This window comes from Ciconia boyciana, chromosome 10 (assembly GCF_034638445.1).
Source record: "Ciconia boyciana chromosome 10, ASM3463844v1, whole genome shotgun sequence".
NCBI classification, from domain to species: Eukaryota; Metazoa; Chordata; class Aves; order Ciconiiformes; family Ciconiidae; genus Ciconia; species Ciconia boyciana.
Window position 1 is genome coordinate 41,588,050 of NC_132943.1, and position 11,942 is coordinate 41,599,991.

The 11,942-nt window shown below is 56.3% G+C and overlaps 2 protein-coding genes across 3 annotated transcripts; one reads left to right on the forward strand and one right to left on the reverse strand.

The window, feature by feature from the left end:
* The first annotated feature begins 1,229 nt into the window (after positions 1–1,229).
* On the forward strand, positions 1,230–5,676 carry RAB17 (RAB17, member RAS oncogene family). Its single transcript, XM_072874379.1, has 6 exons — positions 1,230–1,324; positions 2,217–2,376; positions 3,746–3,897; positions 4,335–4,460; positions 4,669–4,762; positions 5,262–5,676. Exons 2-6 carry the CDS (start codon positions 2,220–2,222, stop codon positions 5,372–5,374), a joined length of 642 nt encoding a protein of 213 aa, XP_072730480.1. The 5' UTR covers positions 1,230–1,324; positions 2,217–2,219; the 3' UTR covers positions 5,375–5,676.
* Positions 5,677–7,205: 1,529 nt separating this feature from the next.
* Positions 7,206–8,906, reverse strand: PRLH (prolactin releasing hormone). Of its 2 annotated transcripts, none has more exons than XM_072874382.1 (3): positions 8,826–8,906; positions 7,675–7,870; positions 7,206–7,389 (listed from the first exon to the last, which is right to left on the reverse strand). In XM_072874382.1, exons 2-3 carry the CDS (start codon positions 7,772–7,774, stop codon positions 7,217–7,219), a joined length of 273 nt encoding a protein of 90 aa, XP_072730483.1. In that variant the 5' UTR covers positions 7,775–7,870; positions 8,826–8,906; the 3' UTR covers positions 7,206–7,216. The 2 variants fall into 2 exon arrangements, with proteins under 2 accessions (XP_072730483.1, XP_072730482.1); XM_072874381.1 differs by having other exon boundaries at positions 7,660–7,870.
* Positions 8,907–11,942: the final 3,036 nt, after the last annotated feature.

The following is an 11,942-nucleotide window of genomic DNA, read 5'->3' on the forward strand; positions in this document are numbered from 1 at the left end:
TGGGTGTTTTTCATGCAGCTTCTTGCTTCCCTCTTGAGTTTTATGGCTTATCACCTGTGGTAGCTAAAGTAACTGCCCATAAAGGACAGCAGTCTTATTTCCAGGCCTTCAAAGAGGCAAATGTATGTAATGAATACCATAAGGAGCACCCTTATGCTGCGCCACAGGGTTTATCTTTTTCCTGCTTAGAAAAATATAACCCACCCCTAACTAGCTGTTCTGCACAAACTGCGATGCCGCTCTTCATCACTGGGCTGTACGAGCTGGGAGAGATTTTTATCCCGGGTTTTTAAGGGGATGAAAGCCCATCTCACCGAGCAGAAAAACCACCCACATCTAAAGATACAGACCCAGGTTCAGCCAGCACTGAGGAATGCTTTTAATGACAGCCTGCTTTGATAACAGCTCAGGGAAGGGAGAAGAATTAAAGGTCCGGAGCCTGCCAAATTGCAGGGGGAAGACAAGCCAAATAAAGGACACATGGGATGAGCAGCACGCAGACACAAGAGGCTTTTGTCAGACGAGGGAGCTGCAGAGACCTTCCTGGGCTGGGAGCGACATTGCTAGTGCCGCTGTTAGCTGTCTTTATAAAGGTACTTCTTGCTCACCTGCAAGTTCTGCATACCAAACTCCTGCCAGCCCCAGGCAGGAATTGGAGTAATTGCACCAAATCTTCATTATAAGTCGTGCAGGTCTCTGCTCTTTGGCTGACCAGGGCTTTCTTCAAAAGCACACGGAGGGAAGCGCCCCACGCCAGCAGCGTTCACCCCAGCGTGCAATAGCAGTAAGCGTCAGGACACACGGGCAGGGACCAGGAGCAGGACACTAACATTTTAGCATCCTTCAGAAGGCTTCTCTGCTGCCTTTGGGCATTAGAAGATTAGATCTATGTAGGAGGCACATCCCATCTCTGCACACAGCAGTTACAGGCTTGTTGGTGGCATATTTTCCCCTTTGCTGCTGGGTGTGAGGTGGGATAAATGCATGCAAGGTCATCTCATGCCTTTCGCCTGCTCAGTTCAACACCCCATGACCCTTCATCTTCAAGCTCTGCATGAACCTCCCTCTCTCCTGCATAGCTCCCTACATGAGATGAGTAATTTTAGAGGAGGAGCTCTGCAAGGAGGAGCCAGGGCAAAGCTTTGGCTAGCTGCAAGAAAGCATTATTCACCGCCCTTTGCTGACAGCTCCCGCTGACAGCGAGGCAGTGTCACTTCCTTGAGCTCAAGACTGGGAGAAGGGGACACATGCCGCCAGGAGGGCTCACACCGACCGTCCTCTTCCCAGCGTATGGCCAACGCTCTGCAGCAGCTCTCTGAGTCAGGTTTGAGGTGACCAGCATTGTTTCGGGCCATGCTCCCCCACTGTCCTGGGTCACCATGCAGCATAGCTCCACCCCAAGTGATGCAGAGTCACACTCCATGGTGCAACGGTCATGAGGGCATGAGACTTCATGGGCTTGGTCTGCCCCGGGTTTCTTAATCCATGGTGGAAGAGCATGTGCCACCTGCTTTGTGGGCTGCTGTCCTTGAGGGTGCTTGAGTCAGGTCCTCTCACTCCTGCTTTTTCACCCTGGCAAGCAACATGCTGACTTGAAGCGTTGCTGCCACAAAGCCCATGAGCTCTTGGGGTGCCCAGCCATCCCCTGGGCAGTGTCTTTAGTGAGCTGGTAGCAGCTCCATGCCTGAGGTCACCTCCAACCTGAGTTAGGCTCTCCTGGTATAACTTCTAACCAAGACCCACAATAAGCGTGGAACATCAGCCTAAGCTCTTCACCAGGACTTTGGGGAAGGAGGCATGCTCAAGAGCAGGGCACACCCATAAGTGATGTCCCTCTGCCATTAACTTTCTTATTAGCTTATTAGAAAGCTAATAAGCTATTAGCTTATTAGAAATTTGTCCTTATTAGAGGACAAACATTAGCTTGTCCTCTCTTTAAAGGAGATGCACCCAATCCAATTCCCTTGTCTACATCCAAGAAGGCTTCTTGCATCAAGTTTCTTCCTAAGGATCTTCACCCTCTGGTCATAACTGACAGTGGCAGATGGTTTGATGTATTAAATTTGATTCGGGATATTAATGGTTTTGTTCTAGCATATTTTGAGGTTAAACCCCACCTGCCCCGCTGCCACCGGTCAGGAGTTGATGCAGGAGGCTCCGCTGATGGACCTGGGATCACTGCAGACGTGTTTTGAACAGAGTTGGTTTCCTTGCAGAGCATGGCACAGCAAGCAATGCCGGACACATCCCTGGGGCAGATTCGTCCCACCTACATCTACAAGGTGGTTCTGCTGGGGAGCACATCAGTGGGAAAGTCAAGCCTGGCCTACCGATACGTGAAAAATGACTTCAAGGAGTCGCTGCCAACCGTGGGATGTGAGTGAGTGGATTCAATAGTTTGATGGCTCTGGACAAGAGGCCAGGCCTGATGCCCTTCCTTGCAGTGTGGTGGGATGCAGGAGAACAGGTTGGTATATCCTGCAGTAGCACAGACCCACTTTTGAACATGATACAGACTTACCCCAGAGCCAGACCTCCATCGCTGTCATCTTCAGATCTTTGCAGCCCATTTTCCTCAGCACCGGGCTGTAACCAAAGCCACATCCAAATTGCACAGGTTTGGTTTAGCGCTGCTTTTTGGAGGCAGATGAGCAGTGAAATGAGTGAAACCTCAGGTCCAAACTGTGTGGCCCCATCTACCCTATACGTGCTTGGTCCTGTGCTGCCCTCACAGCTATTCGGACACCCTAGGAGAGTCTCTCCCATACATGTGCTGCCCCAGCCTCAGTGTCCTGCTGGAGCAAGGAGGTTCTGGCTGGGGTGCAGGTGGGCAGGACAGCCCCGGAGGCAGTGACCAGCTGCGGCAGGACCCCCCCAGCACTGCCTGATGGTAGGCTCGCAGCAGTGCCTCGCTCCTCCAGCCTCCCTGCAGACTCCCCACGCCCTGGCCAGGCTGCAAACCCCGCTGGCAAAGGGGAGAGCGTCTGCCCCTGTGAGTCCTGTCCTGACAAGCCATGCTGAACAACCCACTTTTGAAGGCAGGCCACGTGCATGCTCATGCTTTGATGAAAACCATCTGGAGAGCTGAGGCCCCTGCTCCCTCTATAACCTCCCTCGAGCCAACACACTTGCTGCGATCAAGCTGCCTCCCCTGTACTTTCACATCAGCACAGCTTCCTACAGCACCTAGATGTTCATTTTATATGACATACCTGGGTTTTGCCCTAAGAAGGCACAGCAGGCACAGAGGTTGTGGTCCCACTTGGAGCCTGAAGAGCTAGCTGGTGGAGGAGAGCGAAGCCCTGTGGAGCTGCTCCCCTTGTCCCTCTGCCTTGGCTCTGGTTGGTCCACAAGCAGCCGTCTGCTCCCTGGGAGCAGGGATGGAGGCTCTCCTCCAGTGGAAGCCCTTTTCAGGAGATATTCCTGTTCGCAGCTCTCGCAGGTCTGACCTACCAGCAAGGTGGAGGTGGCTCTATCTGGGGGCTATTCTGCAAAGCTCAGAGCTATCTGACATCAAAACTGGGGTGCGGCCACCAAATCTGCTGCTAGGAAGGGCTCCCAGCCTGCCACAAGCTGCCCTGCCTTGCGGCACACCATCCCATCAATGGTGCCAGTGCTTACGAGAAACCCATCCCAATTTTGTGCATTAGAGCACAGTTACCAGCCCTCGGGATGGGCTTGACCTCGCGGCAGCTGATCTGAGCTCTCTGCTCTCGCTGCAAGCAAACGTGAATCTTGCTTGCAGGCTCCTTCTTCACACAGACGCTCAACCTGGAGGTAGCCACCGTCAGGTTTGAGATCTGGGACACGGCAGGCCAGGAGAAGTACCACAGTGTCTGCCACCTCTACTACCGGGGCGCCCACGCTGCTCTCCTCGTTTACGACATCAGTAACAAGGTAAGGCGGGGGGTGCTGATCCCATCCGTGCCGAAACTACGCCACGCTGCAGCAGCACTGGCAGGGCAAAGGTGTCCAGATGATGGTGGTTGTCCTTGGTAGAGCAGAAAGCAGTACACGAGCACCACCTGAGAAGATGAACGTCCCACCTGGGATGTGCCAGGGGCTGTCCCTGCCCAGGCAGGACCACGCCACCACCCCAGGGGCGATTTCTGCTGCCATGAAGAAAGGGTGCATCCCATCCAAGGCTGATTTATCTCTAAAGGTGTTTGAGGGCCAGTGACCTGTTTCCCTGAGAGAGAGGGCAATCAAAGCCTCCCCATCACATCTCTTCCACCCGCTTTGGTTTGGTGCCACCCATCCAGCTTTGCTGTGCCTGAGGCAAAGGGATTAAATCAAAACCAGATCACTGGGTGGTTTTGTCTCTGTCTCTCCAGGAAACACTCAGTAGAGCAAAGCTGTGGCTGAGGGACCTGGAGAAAGAATTCCTTCCCGATGAAATTGTCATCGCTTTGGTGGGCAACAAGACAGACCTTGCTGCTGAGCGAGAAGTCACCACCGAGGTGAGCACCTGTGGTGAGCTCCCAGGGGCCCTCATCGCCCCCTCACCAGCAAACACTGGGATATGTCCTAGCAAAGCCGAGAATTAAAAGGCTTTCAAGACACCTCCCAAGTCCCTCTACAATTATTGACCTGCCATGAAATGCCACCGTAACCAAACAAGCAGCCCCAGAGAGGGCTGGGGAAATAACTCTACTTGTCTCCACCTAGGAGGGGGAAGAGTTTGCAAGGACCAAAGACCTCTTGTTCATGGAGACATCTGCAAAATCCAACCACCAAGTAAACGATATCTTTATGGCCATAGGTGAGTTGTGCGACAGCTCTAGCTGAGAGCAAGAGGCAGGTGAACCACCGGCCCCAAACCTCTGCTTCAGGGCTGCAAACACCTTCCCTCCCCTAAAGCTGACCCCCTTCGTTGCTCGTGCTTGCCGCCAAGGTCTGCTTCCCTGCCAGTCCAGCCTGCGCCGCATCTGGCAGCTTCAAGGGTCATAGCCACAGCGTGGTTTCGGTGCAACACGTCACACCTCTTAGGGCAGAAGGACAGACAGATCCACCCCAGGATGCTCCAACATCAGAAATGGATTTCAGGCCCTCACCCAAAGCCACGGTTTTCTTTTGCTTTAGTACCTGAGCTAGGTGTAATAGTGTCCCCGGTGTAGCTGTTTGGTAGAGATCTAACACTGTTACTGTGGGACGGTACCGGTGACCATCGGTGGGTCCCCTGGCGTGGGACAGGACAGCCATTGCATCCCACCCCACTGGCAGGAGAAGTGAGCCCTTTCTCACCTTGTGTTTCTTCCTAGCCCAAGAGCTCCTGCAGCGGGAACAAGTGAAGGCACGCACCCTGTCCCCGCACGGGAGGTCAACAGTTGACCAAGGGGAGAGCAGGGCAAGGACGGGGTGCTGCCAGGTCTGAGGACAGGCAGCTCTGGACCTCAGCAGCGGCTGGATGAGGTCTCCAAGAGGAGCAATGACAAAGAAGAGGGGACGCAGAAGTGCAGGGGTAGCTCAGCCGGACCACCTTCTCCCTCAGAGCAATGTCAGAGCCCGTCCTGGGGGCACGGGGCCTCTTCAACCCTCTAGCACTGGCTTCACCCCAGAGGTAAAGGACAGGGGTTTTGTCCGCCAGCTTTCTGCTTCCAGAGAGGAGTGCAACCCACCAGCACCGCTGCCACCAGCCACGACTGGTGACATCCCCCCCACCCCAGCTGCACCTCAGCTCCTCTGTGTCCCTTCCCATCTGAAAAGGGAGGGCTTAACTTTGTGGAGCGAAGCAGGTGCTTCTTGGTGGCTTTATACCCAGGCTGCAAATAAAGAGAATATTGCCCTAAAGGTGTTATTTTTTTATTCCTGACCCGGATGTCAGCCTGCAGGTGGGGACCACAGGGAGCCTTGAGGTGGCAGGTACTGGGGCCAACGCTCCCTGCACCCTGCCGGCCCCTACCTGACCCATTACAGGGGTCACAGCCCATCCTCAGGAGAAATCACCCATTTATTGCCGATATAAGAGCCAGGTCTGGGTGTAGAGCAGGGCCAAAGCAAATGCCAAGCATTGCAGTAGCCCGTGCCTTGCAGGGCCTTCCCTTTGTTCATTAAGAATTACGCTGCAGGAACGCATTTTGGCTGGAAGAGGAGAAAAAAAAAGAAAAAAAAGCACCTGGGCTTTCTCCAAAAGCATGCTGGTGCCCAGCAAAGCCGGGGGATGTCAGGCTCAGGGAATACGTTGCCCTTTCTGGGAGAGCTGTAGCAACATGGGCACAGCCACAGACAGAGAGCAGCACCACCCCCCCGGTCTGCAGGGCAACGTAACCACCGAGTTTTTGGGGCATGCCCTGACGGCGATACCAGCCCATGGGGCAAGGCTTGGCCGGGCAGAGCTCGGCCACAAGGCAGCAGACACCTTTGACGATGTTCCCCATGGAGAGGAGGGGACCAAAGAACCCTTTGCCCAGGTTTGCCAGGTCAGGTCCCCCCCCAGGACCCCACACCAGCTGGGGACACCCACCTGCAATGCCTCCCCAGGGGTGAGCCATCCTGGAGAGGGACAGGGGCTCCTCCTCAGCAAGAAGGCAGATTTGCTGCCTCCTCTTGCCTAAATCCCCTTCCTTAGGGCAGCTGGGAGACATCGGGTGCTAATTGCCACTCGTCCCCCCCCATCTGCCCCCCTCCCTCCCAAGATTAACCCTTCCCACCCCAAACAACCCTAGACCCTCAATGCTGGGCCAGGAGCTGCAGCCAGGGATGCTGAAGGTCACCCTTCTCTGTGGCCCCTCTTGCCCCCAAACTGAGGAGGGGGTAAAATGCTCTGTCCTGGGGACACAGCTCACGAGGGGACATCTGAGGACATGCAATGGACAGGGCCCCGTGTGTTCCCCGAATGTTTCTGACCCACGCCATGGAAATGGGGTGGCTGTTTCTGACCCCGACACCATGGGAATTAAGGTGTCGGGGGCACCCATGGGTGCTGGCATGCTGTGAGGACCCCAGGAGACGCACCTGGGAAAGTGGGGCTCCCGGGGCTTATTTTTAAGGCATTTTTTGGGGTGTGGGGGGATAAACATGCCATGTTGTGCAGAGAAGGAAGCGCTGCTGCACTGCGTGCACCGCTGGGGCAGACTGCAAAACTGCAGTGAGACCAGCATTTTTGGGGGTTGCACCCCCGCCCTGCAACCCCCCGCAACCTCCCGCACTGCATTTTGGAGCAGAGAGCCTGGGACACAGGGATGAGAGGAGAAGGGCTTTTATTGTCGGCTTCAGCTCAGGGTCTCCACTCCTGCCGAGGGGGCTGGGGGTGCAGGCCGGGGGGGGCGCAGACTTGCCGCTGGCCGGCCCCCCCGGGATGGGTGCCCTCACCCAGGGCTTGCCGACGCCCGAACCGCCCCACCGGCCTGATCCCGCGGCCCGTGTACCAGGAGGGGTCGATGTCCGGGTCTGCAAGGCAAAAGTCGCGGAGCCATCAGGGGGTGATGGCAGAGGGGACACGGAGGGGGGGACAGAGCATTGCACCCATGGGTGGGGGGGATGACGAACCCCAGGAGAGTGGGAAAAGGGGCTGGGGGGGGGATAAAAGCTGTCACAAAGGCTGTTTCAAAGCAAACCTTTGCTTCTGCATAGTGACCCCCCTTCTGTCCCCCAAATGCAGCTGAGTCTGGGGATGAAGAGGGGGCTGGAGGCGGGGGGTGGCTGGGGGGAGTCCCTTACTCCTGCTCTCCTTACTCCTGATTTCCATGGAGCGCTCGCGGATGCGGCCGTGGGCGATGGGCAGGGTCAGGCAGGTGAGCAGCAGGCACAGGAGGCAGGCGGCCCCCAGCTTCATCCCCGGCACCTCTCCGGCCACGGCGGCTCGGTCCCGAAGCTCCTCAGCCCCTGGTGCTTCCTCCCGGTGCCACGAAGACAGCGGCCTCCGACACGGCTGTGGGAGCGAAGGGGTTTGGCCGTTGCAGAGACAGCCTGCTTGGTTAAATGCTCGCAGGGTGAGCCTCCCATCAGGAGGGGAAGGCTGCGATGGAGGGGATGGGGTGACCGTATCGCTGCTGCCATGGGACTGCCGGCCCCATCACAGCATCCCCGGGTCAGCTGCGATGCAAAGGGCACGGGGCAGCTTGATCAAAACCCGGGGGTTTAGCTGGGGCTGATACCTCTGGGAAAAATCTCCCCTGCAAACATGAGTTGTACAAACTTCTTGTTAATTAAAATAGGTTTTCAGCCTAGCCTAGCGCCTTAGGCCAGGCCTGGCGTTGCCTTTTCTGTCTGGGACCCCCAGCATGCCCATGGCGGCAGGACCCCGCAGCCCAGGAGAGGGGGAGAGGGGCCAGTGCTGAAACACGGGGCTGGAGGCACAAATGGGTTTTGCTGTCGGATGCTGGGTGATGGATGGACCACGGCCACCTCTGCACCCTCGGCACCCACCCCTAGAGCTGGCTGATGAAATGATAACCTGGGAGCACCCTGTAACATGCTTTACGGCAGCAAGGCAATGAGCGGGACCGTGCAGGGCAGGCTGAGCGACGGGCTTGATTTCTACAGCCACCTGCAACGAGGGAGCGGGGCGAGGGGCAGAAGCAGGAGAGCCGGGTTAAGCAGGACACGGCCACGGCGGGGACGCAGCGGCAGCTTTATTTCCAGGGACTTTTGCAAAGGGGAAGCTTGCAGCGTGCCGGGCAGGAGCCAGTCGGGGCTCCTGAGAGCTCAGGTTTGCTGCGGCCGCTGACTTTTTACAACCCCCTTTTGGAAACCTCCCAGCCAGCTGGACAGACACAAAGACACGCACATGCAGGCAAAGCAGCGCTCAGGAAATTATCCAGCAACAAAAGCATCACGAGAGGGAGAGAAAAGCCGTGCTCCCCCTCTGCCGGGGCTGCACTTACCAAGGTAGGGTGAGGCGAGGTGCCCGGCTGCTGTCCCGCTGAGCCGAGCGGCCGCCGTCTGAGCCAGAGTCCCCTCCGGTCGCCGTTTTTATGGCTGGTTTTGTGCTGATGTCAGAGGCGAGCCCCGGCGGGGACCGAGCTGGGGCATCTTCCCTCCCCGCTGTACCCTCTCATCAAATCAGCAGAGGGATTTTCATGACTCAGAAGGGACCAGTGTTTTATCTACCGTTGGCTGAGGCAAATAGCTTGGAAATATGTTAATCCTTGTCCTCGACCCCATGAAGTTTTCCGCTCCATCACCACGCTCACAGGGAGCCCCCTGCCCAAAACCCACTTGGGAGGGTCAGTGGGTGATGCCACCCCGAATGCTGTGCCCACGCGTCGGGGTCCCGCTGCTGCAAACCAACACTGCAGGAGTTACGCCTTCACCTTCAAACCACCCCCCAAAAGCTGCTTTAAGGAAATCAGAAAATTAAATGCGGAGAAGAGGGGAAGGCAACTTGCTGGGGTGTGCAGGCTGGCAGGAGAGGGCTCGTCCCGGTGGCGTGGGGGCTTCAAACCTCCCATTTTAAATGGGTGAAGCCACCAGGTGAAGGTTTCTGATGATGTTTGTTTTACAGATGTGGAGGAGCCAGCTCGGGTCCCCAGCACAGGGGGTCGGTCGGGGTCCAAACACTCGTCCACCCCCAGGCAAAACTGGAATTACGGGGACTTTGAGGGACATCCCAAAACGGGGACATCTCTGTATTGGCAGGATGGTAAAGACACCATCACTGGTGGGGTGTGGGTGGGGGAAAGGGGTCTGCCTGCCACCGCCATGTGGGGCTGGCATTGCCCTGGGACAGATCTCCATCTCACGCCACGGTCGGCTCCGATGCCCGAGCACAGCCGGTGTTGGGGGACGGTCACGGGAGCAGTGTGGCACAGAGGGTGATGGCTGTGGACGGGCATCAAAGGCAGGGAAAGGGATGAAGGGAGGAGAAAAAAACCCCGTCAGCCAAGCAAACCCAGGTCCTGGGCTCAGCAGGGCTCTTTCCACCCCAAGGTTGTTGCTGTTATTTAATACAGATTTAAAGCATCCTCTTGATATTGTGGGCTTGTGTTTTGAGTGGCTTCAGCTCCCAGATTTGCTCCTGGGTTTCCATGCAAGTTGGAGCAGTGTGTTCAGGGTCAGCCCCTCCTTATCCCCACACCGCACATCCCCTCCGCCTGCCTGGCCTTGCCCCTGGGTACCACCAACCCATGCTCGTCCCACGCGCGGCTCCGTGACCAGCACCTGGCAAGTCATATTGCCATCCTCTTCATCACCGTCTCTCCCCGTTCTTCTTCGGTGCCGCTGATTTGGCTCCTGTCTGCTTTCACCTGCCTAGTTTTAAAGTAAGGGGTGCACCAGCTGGTTAAAGGAGAGGATTGGGAAAGAAAGGAGCCTTCGCTCGAATGAGCTGAAAGAATCAACGCTGCAAAATGGGTCCTAGGTTCTGGACACAAAATTGGCTTTATTGCATGATTTAGTGTACATATATATCATCTCTACACAGGCAGATGGGGCAGAAAACCGGCAAATAACAACACAGGTGACTACAGCCTGAACGATGCCTTAGTTTGCACTGCCGAAGCTCACTGCGAGGACTTCTTCGTGGGGTCAAGCGTCCGAGCGGTTGCGTGGAAGGACTCGAGTTACAGCTGAAACCGGGTACAGCAAGAGGTGCTGTTGGGGGGAAGGCTGAACCCTGACACCAGAAGGGTGGGTGCAAACCCATAGCATTGCCTAGACCTTGGTGGAGCTCCCTTCTACCAGCCAAGGAGCTGCCATCCTAGCACTGAGGCCGGCTGAGCAGCGAGAGATGCACCCGGCAATGCCACGGTGTCTGGGAGAGTTTCTACAAGGGCAGTTGTTTGCACTTACCCTTTTGAACTTCAGGCCAGAAGGATTTCATTTTAAAATAAGAAATTGGTTTTGCTTCCAGCTGGAAAGCCCAGTCTGTGGACTTACAAGACTGCTCTGGGATGACTGCGGGACCGATTTCTAGGCAGTTAGCAGTCTCTACTACTACCAAAGCGAAACGTGTTACTTGCATGAGAATTCACGCTACCACTCATAATTAAAGTGGTTTTAGTTCAGATGCACAGGAATAGCCTAAAATGGTCCAGTCTGAGCAGCCTTCGATGGGAAACTGCCAGCATTGGTCTGACGTCCCTGCTCCGGCTGTGAGCGATCCTCCCCCGCACCGCCCGCTGCGGAGGGAGGGAGGTGGGGGCTATAAAGGACAGGGACCAGCAAGTACTGAGCAAAAGTTTTTAACATGAACCTCCTCCAAAGATTCCTGCAAGAGAAAGCAACCCTCTCCTCATCCCGATGTCCTGGGCAAGGGTACGGGGCCAGGCACTGATCAACTGGGGTAAACGGGTGTGGAGAATTAAATGTTGGAGGAAAAGAAACAATTTGGGGGTTCTGGGGGAGGGCGTTACCAATGCTGCCGTCACCTGGCAGGAGCCCAGGGCCACCGCAGCCCCCCAAGGCCATCACAGCCCCTCCAAAGGATCAGATGCACCAGGTCCTGCAACCCCAGCATCAGAAACAGGGGACATGCTCATCCGCAAAGGCTCTCTCGCTACGGGCAGCACCAGGATGTCAGTGAGCATCCCACCTCTCCCTCAAGCTGACCCCTCTTACAGAGTGGGGAAAGCCTCCAGAGAAGCACCTACACTCTGCTTGCTGGAGTCCTTCTGAACTTGCTGGTATAACCTCGCAGGGAGAGGGCACATCTTCCAGAGCTGGAAAAACAAACCCGTCTCCAACAAGCCCTCTAGCCTTTCTTCCACCTTTCTTGCCACCACTTCCCACAAGCCTCACCTCACTCACGTCCCCAGATGGTCACAGCTGCTTCACGTACGGTGGCGAGAAGGCTCAGTGGGTGTTTGCATGGCTTTGTGCAACCCTCCGTTGGCCAAGTGCTCTCTGGGAGGGAGCCAGCACTGCTCTCACCCTACTTTACTGCTCAGGGAAGGGAGGCGATGCTCCAAGGGACGTCGCAGGGAGCTGGGACCAGCGCTGGGATGTGAATCCCAGTCTGGGATTGCCTGGGTCCCTGCTCTGCCTGGGGCACCCCAAGGGCA